At 37.9% G+C, this 20,452-nt stretch overlaps 1 protein-coding gene across 4 annotated transcripts in view; it reads left to right on the plus strand.

Annotated features, from left to right (window-relative positions):
• The window catches only part of fes (FES proto-oncogene, tyrosine kinase), a 46,769-nt gene extending 26,672 nt beyond the window's left edge, over positions 1-20,097 (plus strand). The window contains exons 10-19 of one of the 4 annotated variants that reach the window (XM_053634502.1): positions 2,911-2,991; positions 4,449-4,685; positions 7,036-7,158; positions 7,530-7,583; positions 11,802-11,920; positions 12,168-12,262; positions 12,350-12,473; positions 14,765-14,922; positions 15,300-15,422; positions 17,983-20,097. In XM_053634502.1, the coding sequence (XP_053490477.1) occupies positions 2,911-2,991; positions 4,449-4,685; positions 7,036-7,158; positions 7,530-7,583; positions 11,802-11,920; positions 12,168-12,262; positions 12,350-12,473; positions 14,765-14,922; positions 15,300-15,422; positions 17,983-18,116 (1,248 nt within the window). In that variant the 3' untranslated portion in view covers positions 18,117-20,097. The remainder of the gene's footprint in view (positions 1-2,910; positions 2,992-4,448; positions 4,686-7,035; positions 7,159-7,529; positions 7,584-11,801; positions 11,921-12,167; positions 12,263-12,349; positions 12,474-14,764; positions 14,923-15,299; positions 15,423-17,982) is intronic. The other 3 variants (XM_053634503.1, XR_008386908.1, XM_053634504.1) reach the window with 3 other exon arrangements.
• The last annotated feature ends 355 nt before the right edge of the window (positions 20,098-20,452 follow it).

Raw genomic sequence — 20,452 nt, forward strand, 5'->3', positions numbered from 1 at the left:
TAATGACTGCACTGTTCTTTCTCTGTTTTTTAATGTCCAGCTTTATGTAAAATTTTTGACCACCCACTGAGTGTGAAGGCCAGTCTTGATACTCCTTGTAGCATTTAGCATTGATAAACAGATTCATATACAGTTTAGGGTTGTTTTTCTTTGTTTGTTTGGGTTTTTTTTTTTTTGCTAGGGGTGTCCAAACTACAGCCTTGTGTCATATTTGAATAGGCATGTGATTATTTTAAAAATGAAAACAAAAATTCCCACTCTCTTCATCTTCCCCTGTTTCAAACATATTATATATAGACCTATACATTAATCAGGACTGTATTTATTAAGACCACTGTATCACTTAAAGACTGTATTCCTTAAGACTACTTTTTCCTGATCTTGGTCTCCTCTTGGTCTTGAGCCCATTTTGTTATGTAATGGTCTTGACCATAAGTCTCAACTATGATCAAGAAAAAAACAATGATGCCTAAAATAAAAATAATTATTTTTAGCATTTTTATTCCTTTCAATACATGTAATGCCTTTTCACTGCAGTCTGCTCAGTGCAGCAATGTCCACAGCCTTATCTATTATATAGTTTAGCAAATAATGACAAATTTTTCTATGGAACCAAGAAATAATATAAGGCTGTATGTCTGTTCACTCTCATACACTTTAGTCTTGGTATTGTCTGGGTGTCACTTACAGAAAATAACTGACAGTATATTAACCATCAAGTATACTGGATTGTAGAATATATAGACAACATATTACAAATATGTTTTATAAAAATATTATGATTGATTTGTATGGATAGATACAGTAAATTGAGTATATACACATATAATAAACATGCATTAGATCTAGGCTTTATACCACAGTGAATAATACATTTATTTTAATTCTATAAACATGACTAGATTTTTGTCCATTATTTTTAAAATTTAAGGTGTAAGCCAGAGACACAACACTGTGCATTAGATGTACACACGACAGCAATTATTTATGTGTCGCATTGCTAGTATATCTGAAACGAGCAACTTTACTGAACCTTCAGAATAAACATAAGTAATACCATAGCTTTTACTCATTTGTAAACCGGAGTGGTTTTAGTGCTGTACATCGCACCGCATAGCAGGAGTGAATATTTTGAAAAATACTGCACTTTCTGTGGGCTGCATTTTTGTTTTAGTAAGCTATGTCAATGTTTGTAGCATAAGGATAATGTGACTCCCTGACTGAACTGAAAACAGAAACCCTTAACTTCGTCACAAAACTCACATCTAATTAGAGACAGGAACGGAAGCTCAAAATAGAAAAAAAATAATGATCAGTAAACAATCTAATATGTATAATCGGTAATTACATATCACAATATTCATTCATTCGTTCATTCATTTGTCTTCATATTTGTCCGAGATGCACCCTGTATGGGATGCCATGCACACACACACACACACACACACACACCACACACACACACACACACACACACACGTTTGCACACTGTTCCACACACAGAGGCAGTGCAGTGTAGCTAATCCACCTACCAGCATGGCCTTTAGGAGATGGGAGCCTGGGGATAAACCCTGTGTACACGGGGAGAGCACACAAAACTCCACACAGACAATATCCCAAGCTCAGGATAGTAATGGGTGTGTGTATGTATGTCAGAGGATGATTGGTAAATGATTTCAGTTTCGTATTGTTCATTTATTCATTCATTATTCATTATTATTTTCATAAAGCACAAAAGTCAGGCCTATTATATTTTCAACAGATTTATTATTCAAGATAGCCTGTGGTCAGTGACTCCTATTTTTTTCATCTAGTCATCACTATGGAAAGTTTTGACCCCCCTGCATTAAACCATACCTGGTTAATATGAAGACCTTTCTCACAGTTGAGTAGGATTTTTTTTTTAATCCATTTGGCAGTCGCGTTGATTCCAAAGTTCCTAAATACCGAGCCTAATCCAGGCATAGAGCTGAGAAAATAAGTTTTAAGGGTCTTGCGCAAGCAGCTGACAATGGATCTTCCTGCAGTTCTTCCAGTCACTAGTGGAGAACCTTAACTACTGAAATATTAAATCTTTTAATGCATTGCCCTACAGCTCGGATTAAATTATGTAACCTTGCCAGGCCATATAGCTCCTGGGCTTGCTTGAAAGTTTTTCTGACTTTTCTGTCAAGACTGAAGATTTATTGCCCTTAGCTGATCGTTATGAATCATAGTAACAGGATGTAGTAGTGCACTGCTTGGATAAAGACGAAAATATGGCATTTACGTGTGCAGTGTGCATTTACGAGACCCTGATGCATTAAACGTAACCTTTATAGCTGCACTGTGTTTCAGCAAAGTGACATCAACAGCTTAAAAAAGGACCCATTCCATAGATTTGTATTAGCTGGAAGGGTTTGGCACTGGACTGCACCCTGGATTTATTGTTTCTGCAGCACAGAACTGCTGAATCCTCTACAGATAAATTTGTTACTTAGGATATTGTTTCTGTTTGCTGTATTTCCTCAAGACTGTGACTTACACAACCTTTACTGTCTACCGTTCCCTCCATTATTAGTTTAGGACAGAGTTGTGTATCTTCCCCAAAGAGAAGCTACTGAGGCAGAGAATGAGGGCTGAAGTCTTACTGTTAAGTTCCTAAAAAGGCTGTGGATACCTAATTATGTATGGAATATTTAGACAGTGCTCTCTTCTCTCTCAAGGGATGGTATGAGGTTTTCTCGGTGTACATGAACAAGCATGATTGATTATACAGTGAGATAAAAAATTGTCGGCTCTTATATAGCACTCTGCAGGGTTTTTTTGGCTGACCATATTGTATCTGCAAAACCTTTAGTTTTCTCTTTATCTCAAGTACAAAAACATGTCATGCAGCATATCATGTCTTTCTTTTTTTCTTCTTCTAAGGAACGTGACAAAGACTTCAAGGTTCCCAGCATGGACAGCATCATCAACCACCTGAGCAGCCTGTTCAAACCCAAGTACACTGTGAGTAAGCCGTTTTTATAATTTTCTTCTCTTGCCGTAATAATACTATTGCCAGAGCCATATCTCACCTGGTGTCCCACTGAAGCTAAGCAGGGTTGAGCGTGGCCAGTACTTGGATGGGAGACCTCCTGGGGAAAGCTAAGGTTGCTGCTGGAGGTAGTATTAATGAGGCCAGCAGGGGGCGCTCACCCTGTGTGGATCCTAATGCCCCAGTATAGTGATGGGGACACTATACTGTAAAATCAGCACTGTCTTTCGAATGAGACGTTAAACCGAGTTGCTGACCCTCTGTGGTCATTAAAAATCCCAGGACACTTCTTGTAAAGGAGTAGGGGTATAACCCTGGTGTCCTGGTGACATTCCCCCATTGGCCCTTATCTGTCATGGACCCCTAATAATCTCCATCCCTGAATTGGCTACATCACTCTTTCCTCTCCACTAATAGCTGGTGTGTGGTGGGCGTTCTGGCGCACTATGGCTGCCATCAGATCATCCAGGTGGATGCTACACACTATCCATACTATGTAAAGTACTTTGAGTGTCTCTTGAAAAGCACTATATAAATGTAACTAACTAACTAATAAGACTGGGGCACAAGCTACTTTTAAATAATAGTACAAAAAAGAGAAAAACTATGGCCATGTATAAAAAATTTTTTCAAATTAAACATGAGTTGAAAAGCTAATAAAATGACATAAACGCATTCATACAAATAACAATAAAAATGGTAGTTGAAAGGCATAAATACAAATTGAGTCTTTTGTGATGAATGTCTTGTTTAGAAAAAGTCTATAACTATGGGACATAAAAACAGAAAGCAGTCTTACCACTTGTTTTATATTTTGTCTGCCAGAAACTCCTGCATCAGTTGATCCTAATCAACAATATGGAAATTGTTCAGACACTGAAATTTGATAGTCAAGTAAAAGACACCAAAACAGGCACAGTACCTTTATTATTCTGACTATGTCACTCTGTCTGCAGCATTTTGTACCCAATACAAAGGGAGGTTTTTCTGGTGTCTTTTAAATAGAAGAAGTTGGAGCCCTTATTTGTCACGTACACATTAAAGCACAGTGAAATACATTTTTCGCATATCCTAGCTTGTTAGGAAGCTGCGGTCAGAGCACATAGTCAGCCATGATATGGTGCCCCTGGAGCAGAGAGGGTTCAGGGCCTTGTTCAAGAGCCCAACAGTGGTAGCTTGGTGGTACTGGGGCTTGATCCCATGACCTTCTGATCAGTAACTCAGAGCCTGAACAAAATAGAGCAGGTAAAAGTGCTTTACAGTAGTATTAGAAAGAAATTGTAAGAGGATTATGAGGAAATGTCATCAAAATCAATGTTTAATCTTGTTTATCTGTAATCCTAAAAGCAGAACTAGCAAAACTCGCAAATAATTGTAATGCATGCTAATATAGTCTGCTAATGTAGCCCGTTCATGTCCTGTTGTGTAGAGTAGTGTGTTTTACGATGCCTCCCAGGTGCCACCGGCTCTGTCTCCTGTGCCTGAGATTGAGAAGCCTCTGACTCAGCAATGTTGGTACCATGGTGCCATCCCACGTGTTGAAGTCCAGGAGCTGCTGAAGAATGATGGGGACTTTCTGGTCAGGCAGAGCCAGGGCAAACAGGAGTATGTGCTGTCTGTGCACTGGGCTGGACAGTGTCGCCACTTCCTCATTCAGAACTCAGAGGTACGTGTCTTAGAATGCGTTGCATCCTGTGTCATGGTTAATGATGCATCCTGTGTAGTACATGTGTAAATCCTCACACTCACACAGTGGCAACATCAGTATAGAAACAGTTTCATAACATAGTAGAATAGTATTATCATCTAAATCACTTCAAACATAAAAATATGCCATAAACCTGTGAACCACATTTCCTATACGAGTAAGGACAAATATGTTCAATAATAAAAGAAGTGTGAGACATGATGCAGTACAACCCTGCGACATTTACTAAGACATTTTCCACCTGTCTCCTCACTGTCTATTCTTATGTTCAATAGAATATAAATAAAACATGATGGTAGCTAACACCAGCCAACCTAAATAAACTAAAACTAAACAATTGCTGCTTCTAGGAGTTAGTGGCACCAGAACCTGTCGATTTGCATAAAGATGTCTAAAACCATGGGAGCTAAGTGGGATTTTCTCACACAGTGAATGTCACACTTTGATCACGTTGCTTGACAGCTATGTGCCTAATTAATTAAGTTTGCATTCAAGTGGTTTCTTCAAATTCAACTGAAAATACATCTTATAATGACTTTTCCATTTTCAAAATTATTCAACCCCTTCATGGCAAGCATCTTTAGTACTTAGTGGAGCACCCTTTCGCTGTTATGACCTGCTGCAAATGAGATGCATAGCCAAACACCATTTTCTAGCAGCGTTCCTGAGGAATCTTGGCCCGATCCTCATGAGCAATGGCCTCCAGTCCAGTAATATTCTTGGGTTTGCGTGCTGTAACCACCTTCTTCAAATCCCACCAGAGATTTTCTATGGGGTTCAAGTCAGGTGACTGTGGAAGGTCTAATGAAGCCCAAGTTTCAGCTTCCTCACAGATGGCATGACATTTTCTCCTTGTAGTTCCAGTTTTGTTTCATCACTCCACAGAACAGAACAAACTTCTGTGGCATATTTATATGCTTTTGAGTGACTTTTCTTGTGCTTTTGGGTCAGTACTGGTGTACGTCTTGGAGTTCTGTCATGGAAACCTTCTGTGTTTAATACACGCCTTACTGTGCTCACTGAAACCTCAGTGCCTGTTGCCACCAAGTCTTGCTGCAGGTCTTTTGCAGTCTCTCGAGGTTTTTTCACAACCTGCCTTCTCAGAAATCTGGTTGCAGCTAGTGATAGATTCCTTTTTCTGCCCCATGTAGGTATTTTATTTATTTTCTGCCCCTAGTAAGTTCAGGAATTTCATGTGTTCCAGGTCAAGCACACTTGGTGCAACTAATGAAGCCCTTGATTAGATGCATGAGATGTGCTTGAGACAACACCTGTTTTGCATATTTGTGCTGTTGTGAGGGATTCTATTCAGGGGGTTGAATAATTTTGATTTGATTCGAAAATTTGCATTTTCAGTTGAATTTGGGGAAACCACTCATTGCATTCATTGTGTTGAACTATTTCAGTTGCTTTTGTTTGATTTGTTCATTGTAAATAGCCAAAAGTCTCTAAATTTTGACTATAAACCTGATTTACAAAGGGTGTTGAATAATTTGATTGCAATTGTATGAGTAAGAGAAAAATATTTTAAATTGATCTGGCTTCCAAGTAAAATTATAGAAATTTCTACTACTACTACTAAGATAGTCATTATCCTAACTTTCCTAATTGAGCCAACCATAATAGAGCTTATACATAAGTTTGTCCAGATTGTTATGGACAATTCAATGCTGCTGAAATCATTATCATCTTAATTTTTGAGTGTAAACTGTAAAATCCAGATTTGAAAGCCTACAGCTCGTTCACCGTGCTTTTGCTTGTAGAGTATGTACAGTAATTGTGAAGTACTTTACATTCATTCATTTCCTTCAGCTTTTTCTGGTGGGGGTCTCGTGTGTCAACAGGCTGAAGTGGTCAGCCCAGACTTTATCCTATGTAGAGCATTTCCTTATTCATCCATAAAAACAAATGGCACGTTCAGTAATTGCTACTGCACAGTCCTCAGTCAGAAGACATCCAGTGCAAAACAATAAACCTTTGTGGACTTGCCACACAATTACAACAACTGGTTAGTGTCCTGTGACAATAACATCAGTCCTGTGCAGTTGCCTTTATTGCCTCTCACTTTTTTTTGCTATATGACACATTTTGTTTTTAACCTTTTTAGATATATAACAGTACAGTCCCAGAAACCACAAAAGCGAGGCTGTTTGAGAATACATAACTTTCGAGACAAGTGTGTGCTAGAACAAACATGTCCTGGTTAATCAGCCACATTAGAGAAAAGGGTGTATGAATTTAATTTTGGAGTTTGCTGTATGAAAACCATTAATATACGTCATGTGTATGTGCTTGTGTGTGCATATAGGGTATGTATCGTCTGGATGGTGAAGGTTTCCACTCTATACCACTGCTCATGAACTACCTTCTCAACTCCAACAAAAATGTCACTAGGAGGACAGATATAGTGTTGAAAAGACCCATCCCAAGGGTAACACTCAACTCTCAACAACAATGATTTTCCTTTTGCCTTGATTGATTGGTTGATTGATTGGTTAGTGGATTTACTTATGTGTGTTGGTCTGGGAAATCCTGCTGTGGTTGAATTCTGACATTCAACTTTTGGCCAAAATGGTTTTTCTGTCTGTAACATACTTTGACACCTCAGCTTTAAGAAACAATATGTCTTTCAGTAAAACTCTGTTTCTGCAAGGATCATGTTTAGTACGGAGCCAGCTTTGTCATATTGCACTGCATCCTGTTACTGGCTGAGGATGAAAAACTCTGGTTAATTTAGTGTCTTACTACATCATCCCCTCTGATTCTGTTGTTCTATGGGTTCTCTCATGTCTTATCTTCAAGGACAAATGGTGCCTAGAGCATGATGACGTTATCCTTGGCCAAAGCATTGGGCGGGTAAGTACACAGATCAATAAGGGCTCTTTATCAGCAATGCCATTTAAAGATGCTAGTGGATGTCTTGAGTAAGTGAGCCATCCATGTAATGCCTTTCAAAAGCCATTCGTTACCATGTTAAGTATCCCAGCATTGGGCCAAGGCAATTTTACCACCAGCAATTATAGTCATTAATTAGATTAATGTGAATGACATAAACCTTCTTACTGTGGTGTCACTGTATCAGTCAGAGGCTGATTGTTTTTTTGTTTGCTTGTTTGTTTATTGTTTTCATAATTATGGCCATGGAAGGGGTCAACATACAGGCACATATTTAACATGGGCAAATACATATTCAAGATCAAACCTCATGAATTTGTGGTGTACATATTCCAATAATGGCCTTAACTAGCTAAGAGTCCACAAAGCTCCAGACCTCGGTAGCTTTGGAAGGGATTGTTTTGCATGTGCACTATATGGCTAAAAGTTTGTGGACACCTGACCATCACACCCATATGTGTTAGTTACATTTATATAGTGCTTTTCTAGACACTGAAAGCATTTTACATAGTAGGGGGGATCTCCTCAACAATCACTAGCATATTGCATCCACCTGGATGATGCGACAGCACCCATAGTGCACCAGAACGCCCACCATACAATAGCTATTAGTGTAAGGAGGGAGTGATATAGTCAATTCAGAGAGGGGGATTATTAGGGGCCATGATAGAGAAGGGCCAGAAAGACACTGGAGTTATACTCTTGCTCTTTTACAATACGTGTCCTGGGATTTTTAATGATTACAGAGAGACAAGTCCTTGGTTTAACGGCTCATCCGAAAGTGCTGTTTTCATTAGGCCCCACACAGACCACAGGGTGAGCACCCCCTGCTGGCTTCATTAATACCACTTCCAGCAACAACCTTAGTTTTCCCCAGGAGCTCACCCATCCAGGTACTAGCCAAGCTCAACCCTGCTTAGATTCAGTGGGAAAACAGGCAAGAACTGCAGGGAAATATAGCTCTGGCAATATGTGGTCCTTCCCCAAACTTTTACCACAAAGTTGGAAGCACACAATTGTCTAGAATATCTTTGTACAGAAATTGCAGCATTATAAATTCCCTTCACTGGAACTAAGGAGCCCAAACAAGTTCTAGCATGACAATGCCCCTGTGTACAAAGCGAAGTCTATGAAGACATGATTTGCCATGGTTGGTTTGAAAAATCTCAAGTGGCCTGCACAGACCCCTAACCTCAACCATACTGAACACCTTTGAGATGAACTGGAACACTGACTGCACCCCAGGCCTCCTCACCTAACATCAGTGCCTGACCTCTGTAATGCTTTTGTGGCTGAAGGAGCACAAATCCACACAGCCACACTCCAAAATCTAGTGGAAAGCCTTCCCAGAAGAGTTAAGATTATTGTAACAGCAAAGGGGAAACTAAATCTGGAATGGGATGTTCAAAAAGTATGGTCAGGTCACAAAACTTTGGCTTTATAGTGTATATAAAAGGTTTTATGGTAACTGCCAGGCACTTGGGGGGAAAAAGCTGCCACTCGTTTGCTTTAGAATGGAATGGAAGGATAGCCTAATGGAATTAAAATTGGTGATTGATGTAGTACACATTAAACTTTGTGATTAGTATAATAACTGACACATTTCTGCTTTGTGGACCTCACTTAACTGAAGATTAGTAATGTTAACACAGAAACCAATTTCTAGAGTGAATAATAATAATAGAAAAGAACCAAATGCAAGAAGTCAACCTTTTGCCATGATCATACCATGATATACTATGACTAAAGGCAAAGGCAGGGCATACAAGTTGTTTGTTAATATTCATCTAACTTTAAATATCATAAATATCTTAACATAATCTTTGACCTATTTTGTTACTTTTGCTACATCTGTATTGTTTTGTGTCTTAGGAGTGTACAAACTTTTGCACTAATTTTAATTGAATGATTATTCAGATTGTTGATGAAAGATCAGAACAAATTCTGAAATGTTATTGGACTATTCTCTTACAGAATTTCTATAATTAAACAAAGATTATGCTTAAATATTTTGAAAGGGGTAAAAAAAAAAAAGACATGAGACAAAGCAGATGCTTCACGTACAGGAGGCTGCTGTGCATGGTGTTGTGGGCAAGATATATTTATTGATTATTATGGACACACGAAAACAGTGTGCAAGTGGTATGTGAAATGAGTAAGACTATACACTTTGAACTTGGTTATCTAGTACCATCTCAATTGAACGCACTGAACACAGTGCAGTGTTTTGCACTGACAGCCTACCACATGGTGCCTCATATCAGCAGAGCAGCCTCGTCAGCAACAGCCGGAAAAAAGAATATTCTTTTTTTTTTCTTCAATATTTTTATTATTTTCCAATGTTAATGAACAAAGAATGCAAATCTTGTGCCTATGTACAGACAGATGGCAAGAATACTGCCCATATTGAAATAAAAGTGATTGTGTAGGTAAAAGAAATGAGAGAGGTCAAGACTTTAATTTGTCCAACAACACCATGGCGATTTCTAGCCTGCTTTGAATAGTCTTATCCTTTGCTCAGTCGAGCTTAGCGGTGGTACCCTCCAACAAAGCAATGTCTCTGAAGTATGTTAACCAAATCGAATGTGTAGGAGTAGATGGTTCCACCCAAAGCTTTGTGGTGGCGGTGCCTGCTGCTAGTAAAATCCTTTTTTGATGTATGTTTAGCTGGAGTGTGGAGTCATCCAATAGCAGGAAGAGCAGGGGATCCTTGGATATCTCCAAGTATAAAATGTCCGAAAGGACAGTGCATACATATGTCCACTATAGGGCATTCCCAAAACATGTGTATATAAGAGCCAACTGTAGATTTATTGCAAACATGCCTATAAGGATCAGATCTAACCTACATTTTATGCAATAAACTTGGGGTAATGTTTGCCCTGTTAATAAGTTCATAAGATAAGATAATACTTTATTAATCCCCAGATGGAGCATTTAGGGTGTCAGAGCAGCAGCAAGACAGATGAAGAAAAAAGAGATACAGGGAATACAAGGATATATAAACAGTATATACAAGATGTATAAATATGTATAGACATAAGGACAAACTATATATACATATGAGCATTAGATACAACAAACAACAATGTACAGTCCCACTATACAAATAGCCCATGTACATATTGGATATGTACAGTGTACACAATTCTATATACATATTGCAGCTGTATGGTATAATCAGAGTAGACATAACAATAACTATGAGGCAGTGATGTGTAAGCAGTGCAAATAGTACAAAACAGGGTACCCATATTACAGCAGTGTAGCAGCATATATGTACTGTAGTAAAGTAAGGTCTAGATAGGGGGGGTGGTTAGGTGTTAGCACAAAAGAACATCTGATGCATTCTGTCTTGCACCTGGAGGGGATGAGCCTGTGGCTGAAGGTGCTCTCCACCTCCATCTGCCACAGCTCAACATACAATGGATGAGAGGGGTTTCCCAGAATGGACCTGGTTTTATTTTATTATATTATTATTTTATTGTCGATCAGTTGGTGTGCAAGGTTCTTGGAGGTAGTAAAACACCTGGCCCATACCACGTCCCAGTCAGGTTTAACCCCTAATTCCCTAAAAGCAGGTAACTGGAACACTAGAATACTGTTGTAACAGGATGGAATTATAGACCCTGGAGACCATGCCTCTTGAAAAGGTACTGGAATCTAGCCACTTCCAAAGTGGATGAGACGACACATTAGTAGACCAGGGAACACCATAAGCCTTTAGAGCTGACCTCAGTCTCAAGTATAAGAAAAAAAAAGGGAAAAATATATTCTTTTTTGCATTCTTGTTTTATGCATTGGCCATTTATAAAAATACAAAATAGAGCAGACATGTATGTGAATACAGTTCTTACACTAGGGTTAAGGTTAGGGTTAGATGAGAGCAATTGTGTGTTTTGTGTTAATGACAAGCATTAATATGATTATAAGTGCTACATTTTATAATATTACAAAGGGCCATGCCAATTATATGGTGATCATTAATGTCAGCAGTGTGTGTTTCAGTATTTCTTCATTTTTGCTCATTATGAATGTAGTTTTAGTACAAGCAAATCCAACAAGTGGCATTTATTTAGCCAGTTAAACTGATTGAGATTTGTGTGTGTGTGTGTGTGTGTGTGTGTGTGTGTGTGTGTGTGTGTGTGTGTGTGTGTGTGTGTGTGCGCCTGCTTAAAGGGGAACTTTGGTGAAGTGTTCAGTGGCCGCCTGCGCTCAGACAACACACCAGTGGCGGTGAAAGCCTGCCGTGAAAACCTCGCCATAGAACTCAAAAATAAATTTCTCATGGAAGCTCGGTATAAACACTCACTCTGTTACTGTCTCACTTACACTCACTCACTCACTCACTCACTCATTCACACACACTCACATACACACACACACACTCACTCACTCACTCACTCATTCACACACACACACTCACTCACTCATTCACACACACTCACTCATTCACACACACACACACACACTCACTCACTCACTCATTCACACATACACACACACACTCAACCTGTGACTGAATCTTCCACTGTGTTTCTAAAGGATTCTAAAACAGTATGACCATCCAAACATAGTGAAGCTCATTGGTGTCTGCACGCAGAAACAGCCCGTCTATATAATCATGGAGCTGGTGCAAGGTAATGAGGTGTGTCTTAGATATCCCTGTATTCATGGTGTTAAAGTAGCAGTCACTTCATTGTGTGTGTTTAAAATTGTACTGTCAGGGGGAGACTTCCTGTCCTTCCTCCGTTCAGAGGGACAAAGCCTGAAGCCAAAGATGCTGATTAAGATGGCAGAGAATGTGGCGTCTGGCATGGAGTACCTGGAGAGCAAGAAGTGCATCCATCGGTCAGTAGTTATTTATGAAGAAGACCTCAGTGAGAGAGAAAAGAGAGAAACATTTAATATGAGATGTACACTACACATTTTATATCTTGATTTTCTCCCAATTTTTCACTTTCTGACAGATTGTCAGAATCAGAATTTATTATTATTGGCCAAGCACCAAATAGTATGTTTGATTCTTATTCTTGTTCATCTACATGGTAATCTATGACAGCTCATAGACTCTTTGTATGATTTTTATGAAATGTGGCACAGTGATAGAAGACAGTCTCAGCCACCAACACAGCAATTACACGGTGTTGCAGCATGAACAGGACAAAGTTGGACACATGTTTGCAATAATAACTCTGCAATGCAACTGCATAGAAATGCGATTCCTTTGGGTCATGCCAAGTGCAGTGTATACCATATTTTCCCCACCATATTGGATTTTCCACCATTATGATTTTTTTTAACTACTTCTACAAATTTTGTCTAATCATCACAACAACATAATCGCATCATAAGACCATTCCAAAGGGAACATTTTTTTTCCCTGATTTTTGATATGCAGGATGGTCTGTTAATAACACATAAACAAATCTGATAGCAAAGTCCCCAAACGGGAACTGAGGGCATTTCTCAGCAATGCTTTTACGTAGTGACCCCAAACTAATGGTAAATGGTCTGCACTTATATAGCGCTTTTTTAACCTTAGCGGTTCCAAAGCACTTTACATAGTGTCTCATTCACCCATTCACACACACACTCACACACCAATGGTAGCAGAGCTGCCATGCAAGGTGCTAGCTTGCCATCGGGAGCAACTTGGGGTTCAGTGTCTTGCCCAAGGACACTTCAGCATGTGGAGTCATGTGGGCTGGTAATCGAACCACCAACCCTACGATTCATGGACAACCCGCTCTACCACCTATTTATTGTTAACAAAAAAGCATCTAGTTTATTTGCAAATTAGGGTGGCTACTGAAAACAGGAAGTGAGGCAATGGCTTGAAATTTTGTATATCCCCTTGGGAACAAGTGCTGAAGGTCCCAGTGGCTTCTGGTCTTTCTCCTACACTAAGGTGTAGACCCAGAAAGTGCTTGGCCCCTTAATCACTGCTTTCAACTATATTTAGACTATTATTATTGTCATTTTAATACATGCTAGTAGATTGAAAAGCATCAGAAATACTTGTTCAGGACTGATAGGTTTTATGTCATTTCTGTCCTACCATACATTTACATTAATCTATATCTCACTCCTTTCTAACATTTGCATTGTGTATTTGTATTTTGTATTTTCATTTATATAATCTGTGATGTGCAGAAATATATGATCTCTGTAACACATCTAATTGTGTAAAAGTAGGTTGAACATTAAGCAGCAGTGAGAACCGATTTTATCAGGGTGTTTCTCAATATATTTCTCAATAGGCTTGCATTGGCTTACAGGCAATTCCCACCGCTATTTCTGTGTCTGTGGCATTGATGTATGAAAGCAGTGAGCAACAGAGACTAATTCAGCATCTACATTCATTATCTACATCTATGTGCACATGTCTCCGCAGAAGCATGGGGTAGTCAACAACCTGTTGCTGTAGGGGAGAATTAGCTAATGAGTGGGAATTGGCAGGGACCAAACTGGGCTAAACAGGAACATGATTTATAACTGCTCATAAACTTTACAAAGGAAAGGGTATGATTACCTAGACGACCAGCTTTTTATTTTCAAAATCTATTATGAAGTCATGCAGTGAATGAGAGTAAATGAGAATAATGCTTTCTATATAGCTGTATATCATAAGACTTTGGTTTAAAGCTGTGTATCAGCTCTGGGATCCCGCAGAAGCCAAGAAAAAGTCACAAGAGCGAATGGTCCGATATGAAGCTCACAGGACCAATAAAGGCCATGTTCATTAACATAGGAGCATATTGTTTGCTCGCGCTGTATACCTTGTTCATTCAGTTGTTTCACCCTGGACAGGATGGTTTCAAATACTAATTTGTTTAGAATTTGGAAATGGAACTAATTAAAATAATTTGAAAATATATTGCAAGCAAAAATAATAACCACAGAGGTGAAACTCTTCTGCAGGAGAGGAGCAGACTTTACTTTTTGCACCTCTCTATCTGTCAATGTTTCTGTTTCTGCCTTTCTCTCTTTTCCCTTTATTTCATCTCATCTTATAATGTTCTGTCTATATTTCTATCTGCCTGTCTGCCTCTCTGTATATTTCTGCTTGTCTTTGTCTTGCTCTGTCTTTCCCTTTCTTTTATGGTCTATCAATCACATTCTCTCTGTCTCTCGTGCAGGGACCTGGCAGCGAGGAACTGTCTTGTAGGAGAGAAGAGTGTAGTGAAAATCAGTGATTTTGGCATGTCGCGCGTGGAACAGGAAGGCGTGTATTCAGCAACTGGCGGCATGAAACAGATCCCAGTAAAATGGACTGCACCAGAGGCCCTCAACTATGGTAGAGCCACATATAGCTGGGTCTTTCATACATGTTAAACACCACAAAATTGGAAAGAGGCACCATGAGTCATCATTTCAATCCCTTAGGACTGTGTTTATTGACATAAATTCTTGTTATATAGTATGGCATTGTGCCATGTATGTCACACTGAGCAGGAGATTATAGACAGACTCAATAATCTCCAGCAGATGGTTGGATCTTTGGCGAGTTTTAATGCCTCATCAGAGAAATCTGTTGAGTGTCTGTTTTCCACCCAGGGATTATCTGTAATGTCACTCACCATGTTTGTTCTCATATGGAGTTTTTCAAATTTGGTTTATCAGAGCTGCAGATGCTTGTGAGTGACTCGTTGCTGCCCTCTGGCTGTGTTGTAGGGCGCTACACCCATGAGAGTGACGTGTGGAGTTTTGGAGTGCTGCTTTGGGAGACGTTCTCTAGAGGAGTAACTCCATACACCAGCATGAGCAATCAGCAGACCAGGGACGAAGTAGAAAGAGGTGAGATTACTGTAAAGTGTCACCTAAACCTTTCTGGCATCTTCTGTATCAGGAATCCTTATGAAGATTCCAAATAAATTTAAATCTGATCTTTCCAACAAGTTTTGATGTTCTGAGACACATTTTACAGACAGTACAGACATTTTGCAGTCAATCCATCCACACAGTGTAAATGAATCTGTCTATCTGAACCGAGTACCGGTATACAATCCAAACCTTGTATTTAACTTGCTCTAAATCAGGGGTGTTAAACTAATTTTAGGTAACGGGCTACATTACACATAGTACAATGTTAATGTCAAGACCAATAACAGATCGCCAGCTACTCTTAAATATGTTCATTTGTCAGTATTTGTTCAACGTATGGAACATCACCTACAAAACAAATAAACAGATTGCAATTAATTACCAAAAAAAAAACCACAAACAAAACTTATGAAGTACCAGATTTTTTTTATAGTGAATAAGTGTTAACCCCCTGGAACGTTGCCACATTTGGTTGTGGTGGAACAAACAGGAACTGAATTATATATCAGGTATCTACACCAAATAGCCGATATTGAAGTGGGGAGAAAATGAATATAGTGTCCGAATTATTTGCAAATAATCCATAAATGTTATGATTGCAGAAGTGATTGCTTCAGAAACCTCAAATTTTCTTGGAAAGAAACATTTTGAGAGTAGTTGAGTTTATGGGCCCTGCGTTGATTGCTCTATTTTGCCCCCTAGTAGAATAAGGGAGACTGAGTCCCTTTTTATTATTATTATTATTATTATTATTATTATTAATTTTAAACTTTTCAATTAGAACATTGATTCAAAATTAATTTGTTAGGCTGGATTATGACCTTCAATTTCACTCACCGCACCCAGTGAAATCCATTTAGTGTTTTCCTGAACCAAGGTTCGTTCACAGTTCCCTTTCCCTACATGTAAAAATATACATGTAACCATGATATTTGTTAAACAAAAGATATTCTGTAATAGAATTAGCAAAAGCAAAAGTTTTCACACCCTTAGGAAAAAAAAATAAAGAGACATATGTCAACCAACAAAGGTACAGCAAGTTAACAAATTAGGTCAAAAGATTAAGATATATATTTTCTTAATTGTTAAGATATTACAAGTAAACAAATGAAATTAAAACTTTTGCATTCTCCTTGACTTGCCGAAATGAGTAAGGGCTTAAAGGACAAATCCACTCCGAATGACTTGCACACCAGTATTTATAATCTTCAATTGTGCAAAAGATTATTTTTTGGTTGATTTTTAAAATATATTTCTATTTCTAATTAAATGTTCTAGTTTCACTGTGGTTAATGTCAGAAACTGTGGTTTCTGACATTAACCACAGTGCATCTGACTGATAACAGCTGCGTATACAAATGCAGATTTATCCTAAAGAGTGATCATCTATTTAAAGTTTAACCAAAAACTTTTACATACTCTGTTCATCAGATGTCTAGCAGATGTCTACGCAATGCATATATTAGGGCTGCACAATATGTTGTTTGTTAGGCATTATTGTAATTGGTTTTGACATCACAATACTGATAAAACAGAAGTTTGCAATATGAATATGAACACTCTAAGGGTGCTTTCACATTTGGCATTATTTTCCTTACTTGAACTGTGCCAGCATAGAGTCAATTTGCACAAGCAGCTGATCTTCTCTTGATTTTCTGCCTCTCATGCTAAAGAGAAGGCAAAATAACCTCCTCACCACCAGAGTTACACCAATTGTTTAATCTTTATGAAGAAAGTGTGAAAGCGCCCTAACAGAGCACAAGTTTTTATTTTGCATTCAAAGTGCTCAGGTTATGAATAAGTCTCAGTAGCATTGGCTCACCCAAAGCAATTCATTTTGGTGAAATGAATGCATCATGATCTTTAACTCCAACACATCATAGGAAATATATTAGTAGTTATTACTCTTGTTAACAAAAACACACTTGTGTTGACAAGCAGCAATCAAATGTAAAGAGACATGCAGCTATGGAAATGAAATATTGTGCACGCAGCAGCTACCAGGAGGCTGTGCTCTAGCTGTTAGTAAAGCCAAGGTTAAGCTTAACTTTATTTTAAATTTATTTTACTGAGCACACTGAACTGTTGAACTTTAAAACTGGTCCATGAACACTGCTCTGTAATTACAATTCATTTCACTTTTATTGTATAAAGTTGCCTGGTACAGTATTATGACTTGAAGCATACACTTGCTGGCCACGTTATTAGGAACACCATACTTATACTGGGTATATTATGTTAACATATAATACATTTGCTACAAACTATGTTGTAGGCAAAAACAATTTTTTTTTAATATTATGGCCAGAACCTGATTATTCATCTTCGTTTTTTGGGCAGTTTTCCAGAATTCAGACACAACAACATCTCACAGGTTTAAGCAGGCAAAATTCAGAGGCTTTTTATCATTTTATATGTCGTTTTGACTACAAACATTGTGTATATTGAGACCAGGACTGTTTTGGTAATGTTTTATGAAATATTTATTGTAAATGTGATGGTTGATATTTCATATGATGTTTGTTAATCACAGGGTATCGTATGCCAGCTCCCAATGGCTGTCCAGATGAGATCTATGCCCTAATGCGTCACTGCTGGCAGCATGACCCAAGAATGCGTCCTTCCTTCCTAAAAATCAGGGCAGAGCTACACGCTCTTTGCATTTAACACACACACACACACACACACACACACACACACACATATCTCTTAAGCTGTGTTGTTTTTTGTTTTTTTTTTATAAACATGCAAAATTATGTCTAATGTCTAAATGAACAGAACTTTTGATATGACTGTCTTTGTAATGTATATTTTGCTTCTGGAACATTTTTTATAATTTTTGTAATGTATTTAAATTGAAACCTTGCCATAACTTATGATCACGATGTACTCACATGACATTGGTTTTCCTCTAAATAAAGTCAGTGTTGTGAAACAAAGATGAAATCTGTAAAGATAAAATCAGACTTCACATGCATCTTATCTAATAGCCCTTGTGATGTAAACTGCCTTCATCATCAGCTATTCCTTACTATAGCTGGGGTAATTTAGCAGGTGATCTGTACATAATCAGGCTGACAAATGACCACAGCTCTCTTTCACAAGAACTGAATTTCAATTCTCCTCCAAAACAGTAAGGGAAATGGATTGCAAACTTAACTCCTCAATGCTGTGAAAAGGTCTTTTGCAGATGCATCATAACTGACATGAAGTAAATAGAACAATAGAGCCAGCAGACTGCATTCTGAAGCTTGACTTTACACACGTTGTTTTGCCACTTCTCAGAAAGGCATCGTCAGTCTGCCTAAATGATCCACACTATTTAAACACTGTGTATGATTCTCATGACATCATGAAATTAGTGTCATAATGATTGACAAATGTGTGTATCATGATTTATCAATAAGAAACACCTCACAAATGGCTTTCAACTTTGGTCTGATATTTTGATACTTCGAGATAAAGCATGAAGGGTACTATTCAACAAAAATACCTCATTAATGTGTTAAAATCAGTCATATTTTTGCAGAAAATATGTTCTTTATGCACTTTTGTTATAAGCTTTTCAAAAATAAAAATGACGATTGCTTTGTGAAAGTGCCAAATCTGCATTTATGTACCTAGTGATATGCTATGCATTCAGTGACTGAATATAGAAATCTTTCACTGTTTGTTTACTTCATCACTTCATTTACTACATCAAGTAATCAAGCAAAAAAACATAACCTTTATTTTTTATAAGATCTTTATTTATTTGGATTAAAATAGGTTTTGGGGTTAATTAATAGGTTGCTGCTCTTATGTCTGTTCCATCTGAGCTAAAGGTTGGGGTTAGGGTACAAAGACAATTGGGAACTTGTGAAATTTGTGGCAACAGTTTGGGGAAGGCTTATATATGGGTGTGAGGGTCAGGTGTTCACATACTTTTGGCACCACATCATGTTAGTATATTATGCCATATACCACAGCAAAGCTGAATTCTCAAATCTGATTAGTCATAAAGTGTACATTGTTTTTGTATAATCGCAGGGGTTGGACAATAGTTTAATGAACAGTAGCTTTATATTGATGCCCTCATTCTAATACATGTTGTTTCTATAGTAACAGTTAATTCACAGACATATGTATGGCAAATGATGAACATAATCCAAAACTAAAAATAAACAGATTTTTAAAAATGTGGTGTTTAACCAAGAAAAACGTATAATTGTTGATGTGGTGAAGTTGCGAAATCACACTCTGTGCTGTTACACAAACAAATTCCACGTTTCACGTTGGGCAGGATCATACCACCGTGGTATGTTATGTGTTATTGCATACATAGTGCTGTATTCATGCCTTGATAAAAGCAAGGCATGCTTTCTTAATGGAGAAACATAGAATTGTATCTAGAGTATATCATGGTTGTTGGGTCTGGATGGTTTCAGCTTGCAACATTAAAAAGGCAGTTTCAACTTTGATTTAAAAAAAAAAAAAAAAAGTTAGTAGGAATGTTTATTTGAGAAAATCTTTGAAATAATCGGAATCAGTCCGGGAATTATATGGTTCATAATAGATTCAATGTTTAAGAAATCTAATGAAGATAGAACACTGACATTAATAACCATAAATTATCTTTAACACAAGTAAAGACTTAATAACAAATGCAATAACTGTAATGAAATAATTTATTTACAACTGAATTGCAATCAATAATGGAAATAAAGAGGAAAGAGGAAATGCATACTTTTAAACATGGAAAGTTTTGACCACCTGGCAGAGGTGATCAGCTCTTTAGCTAAAATATCCAGATATTTAGCAGAATTCCGTCTTCAAAAGCCCCTGAAACACTAACCACAAAACACCCCAGACACTGATGATCCATAAAGTGTCTATCATGTGCTTTTCCTTGTAAACAGTCTCATTTTTCACCAAACATGCCATTTGTGCATGGCCAAAACTGCTACTGACTTTTTTAATGGAAGATTCTTTGCACCTGATTATCCTGTTATATTAAAGTTTCT

Source organism: Ictalurus furcatus, chromosome 10, assembly GCF_023375685.1.
Source record: "Ictalurus furcatus strain D&B chromosome 10, Billie_1.0, whole genome shotgun sequence".
Classification (NCBI taxonomy): Eukaryota; Metazoa; Chordata; class Actinopteri; order Siluriformes; family Ictaluridae; genus Ictalurus; species Ictalurus furcatus.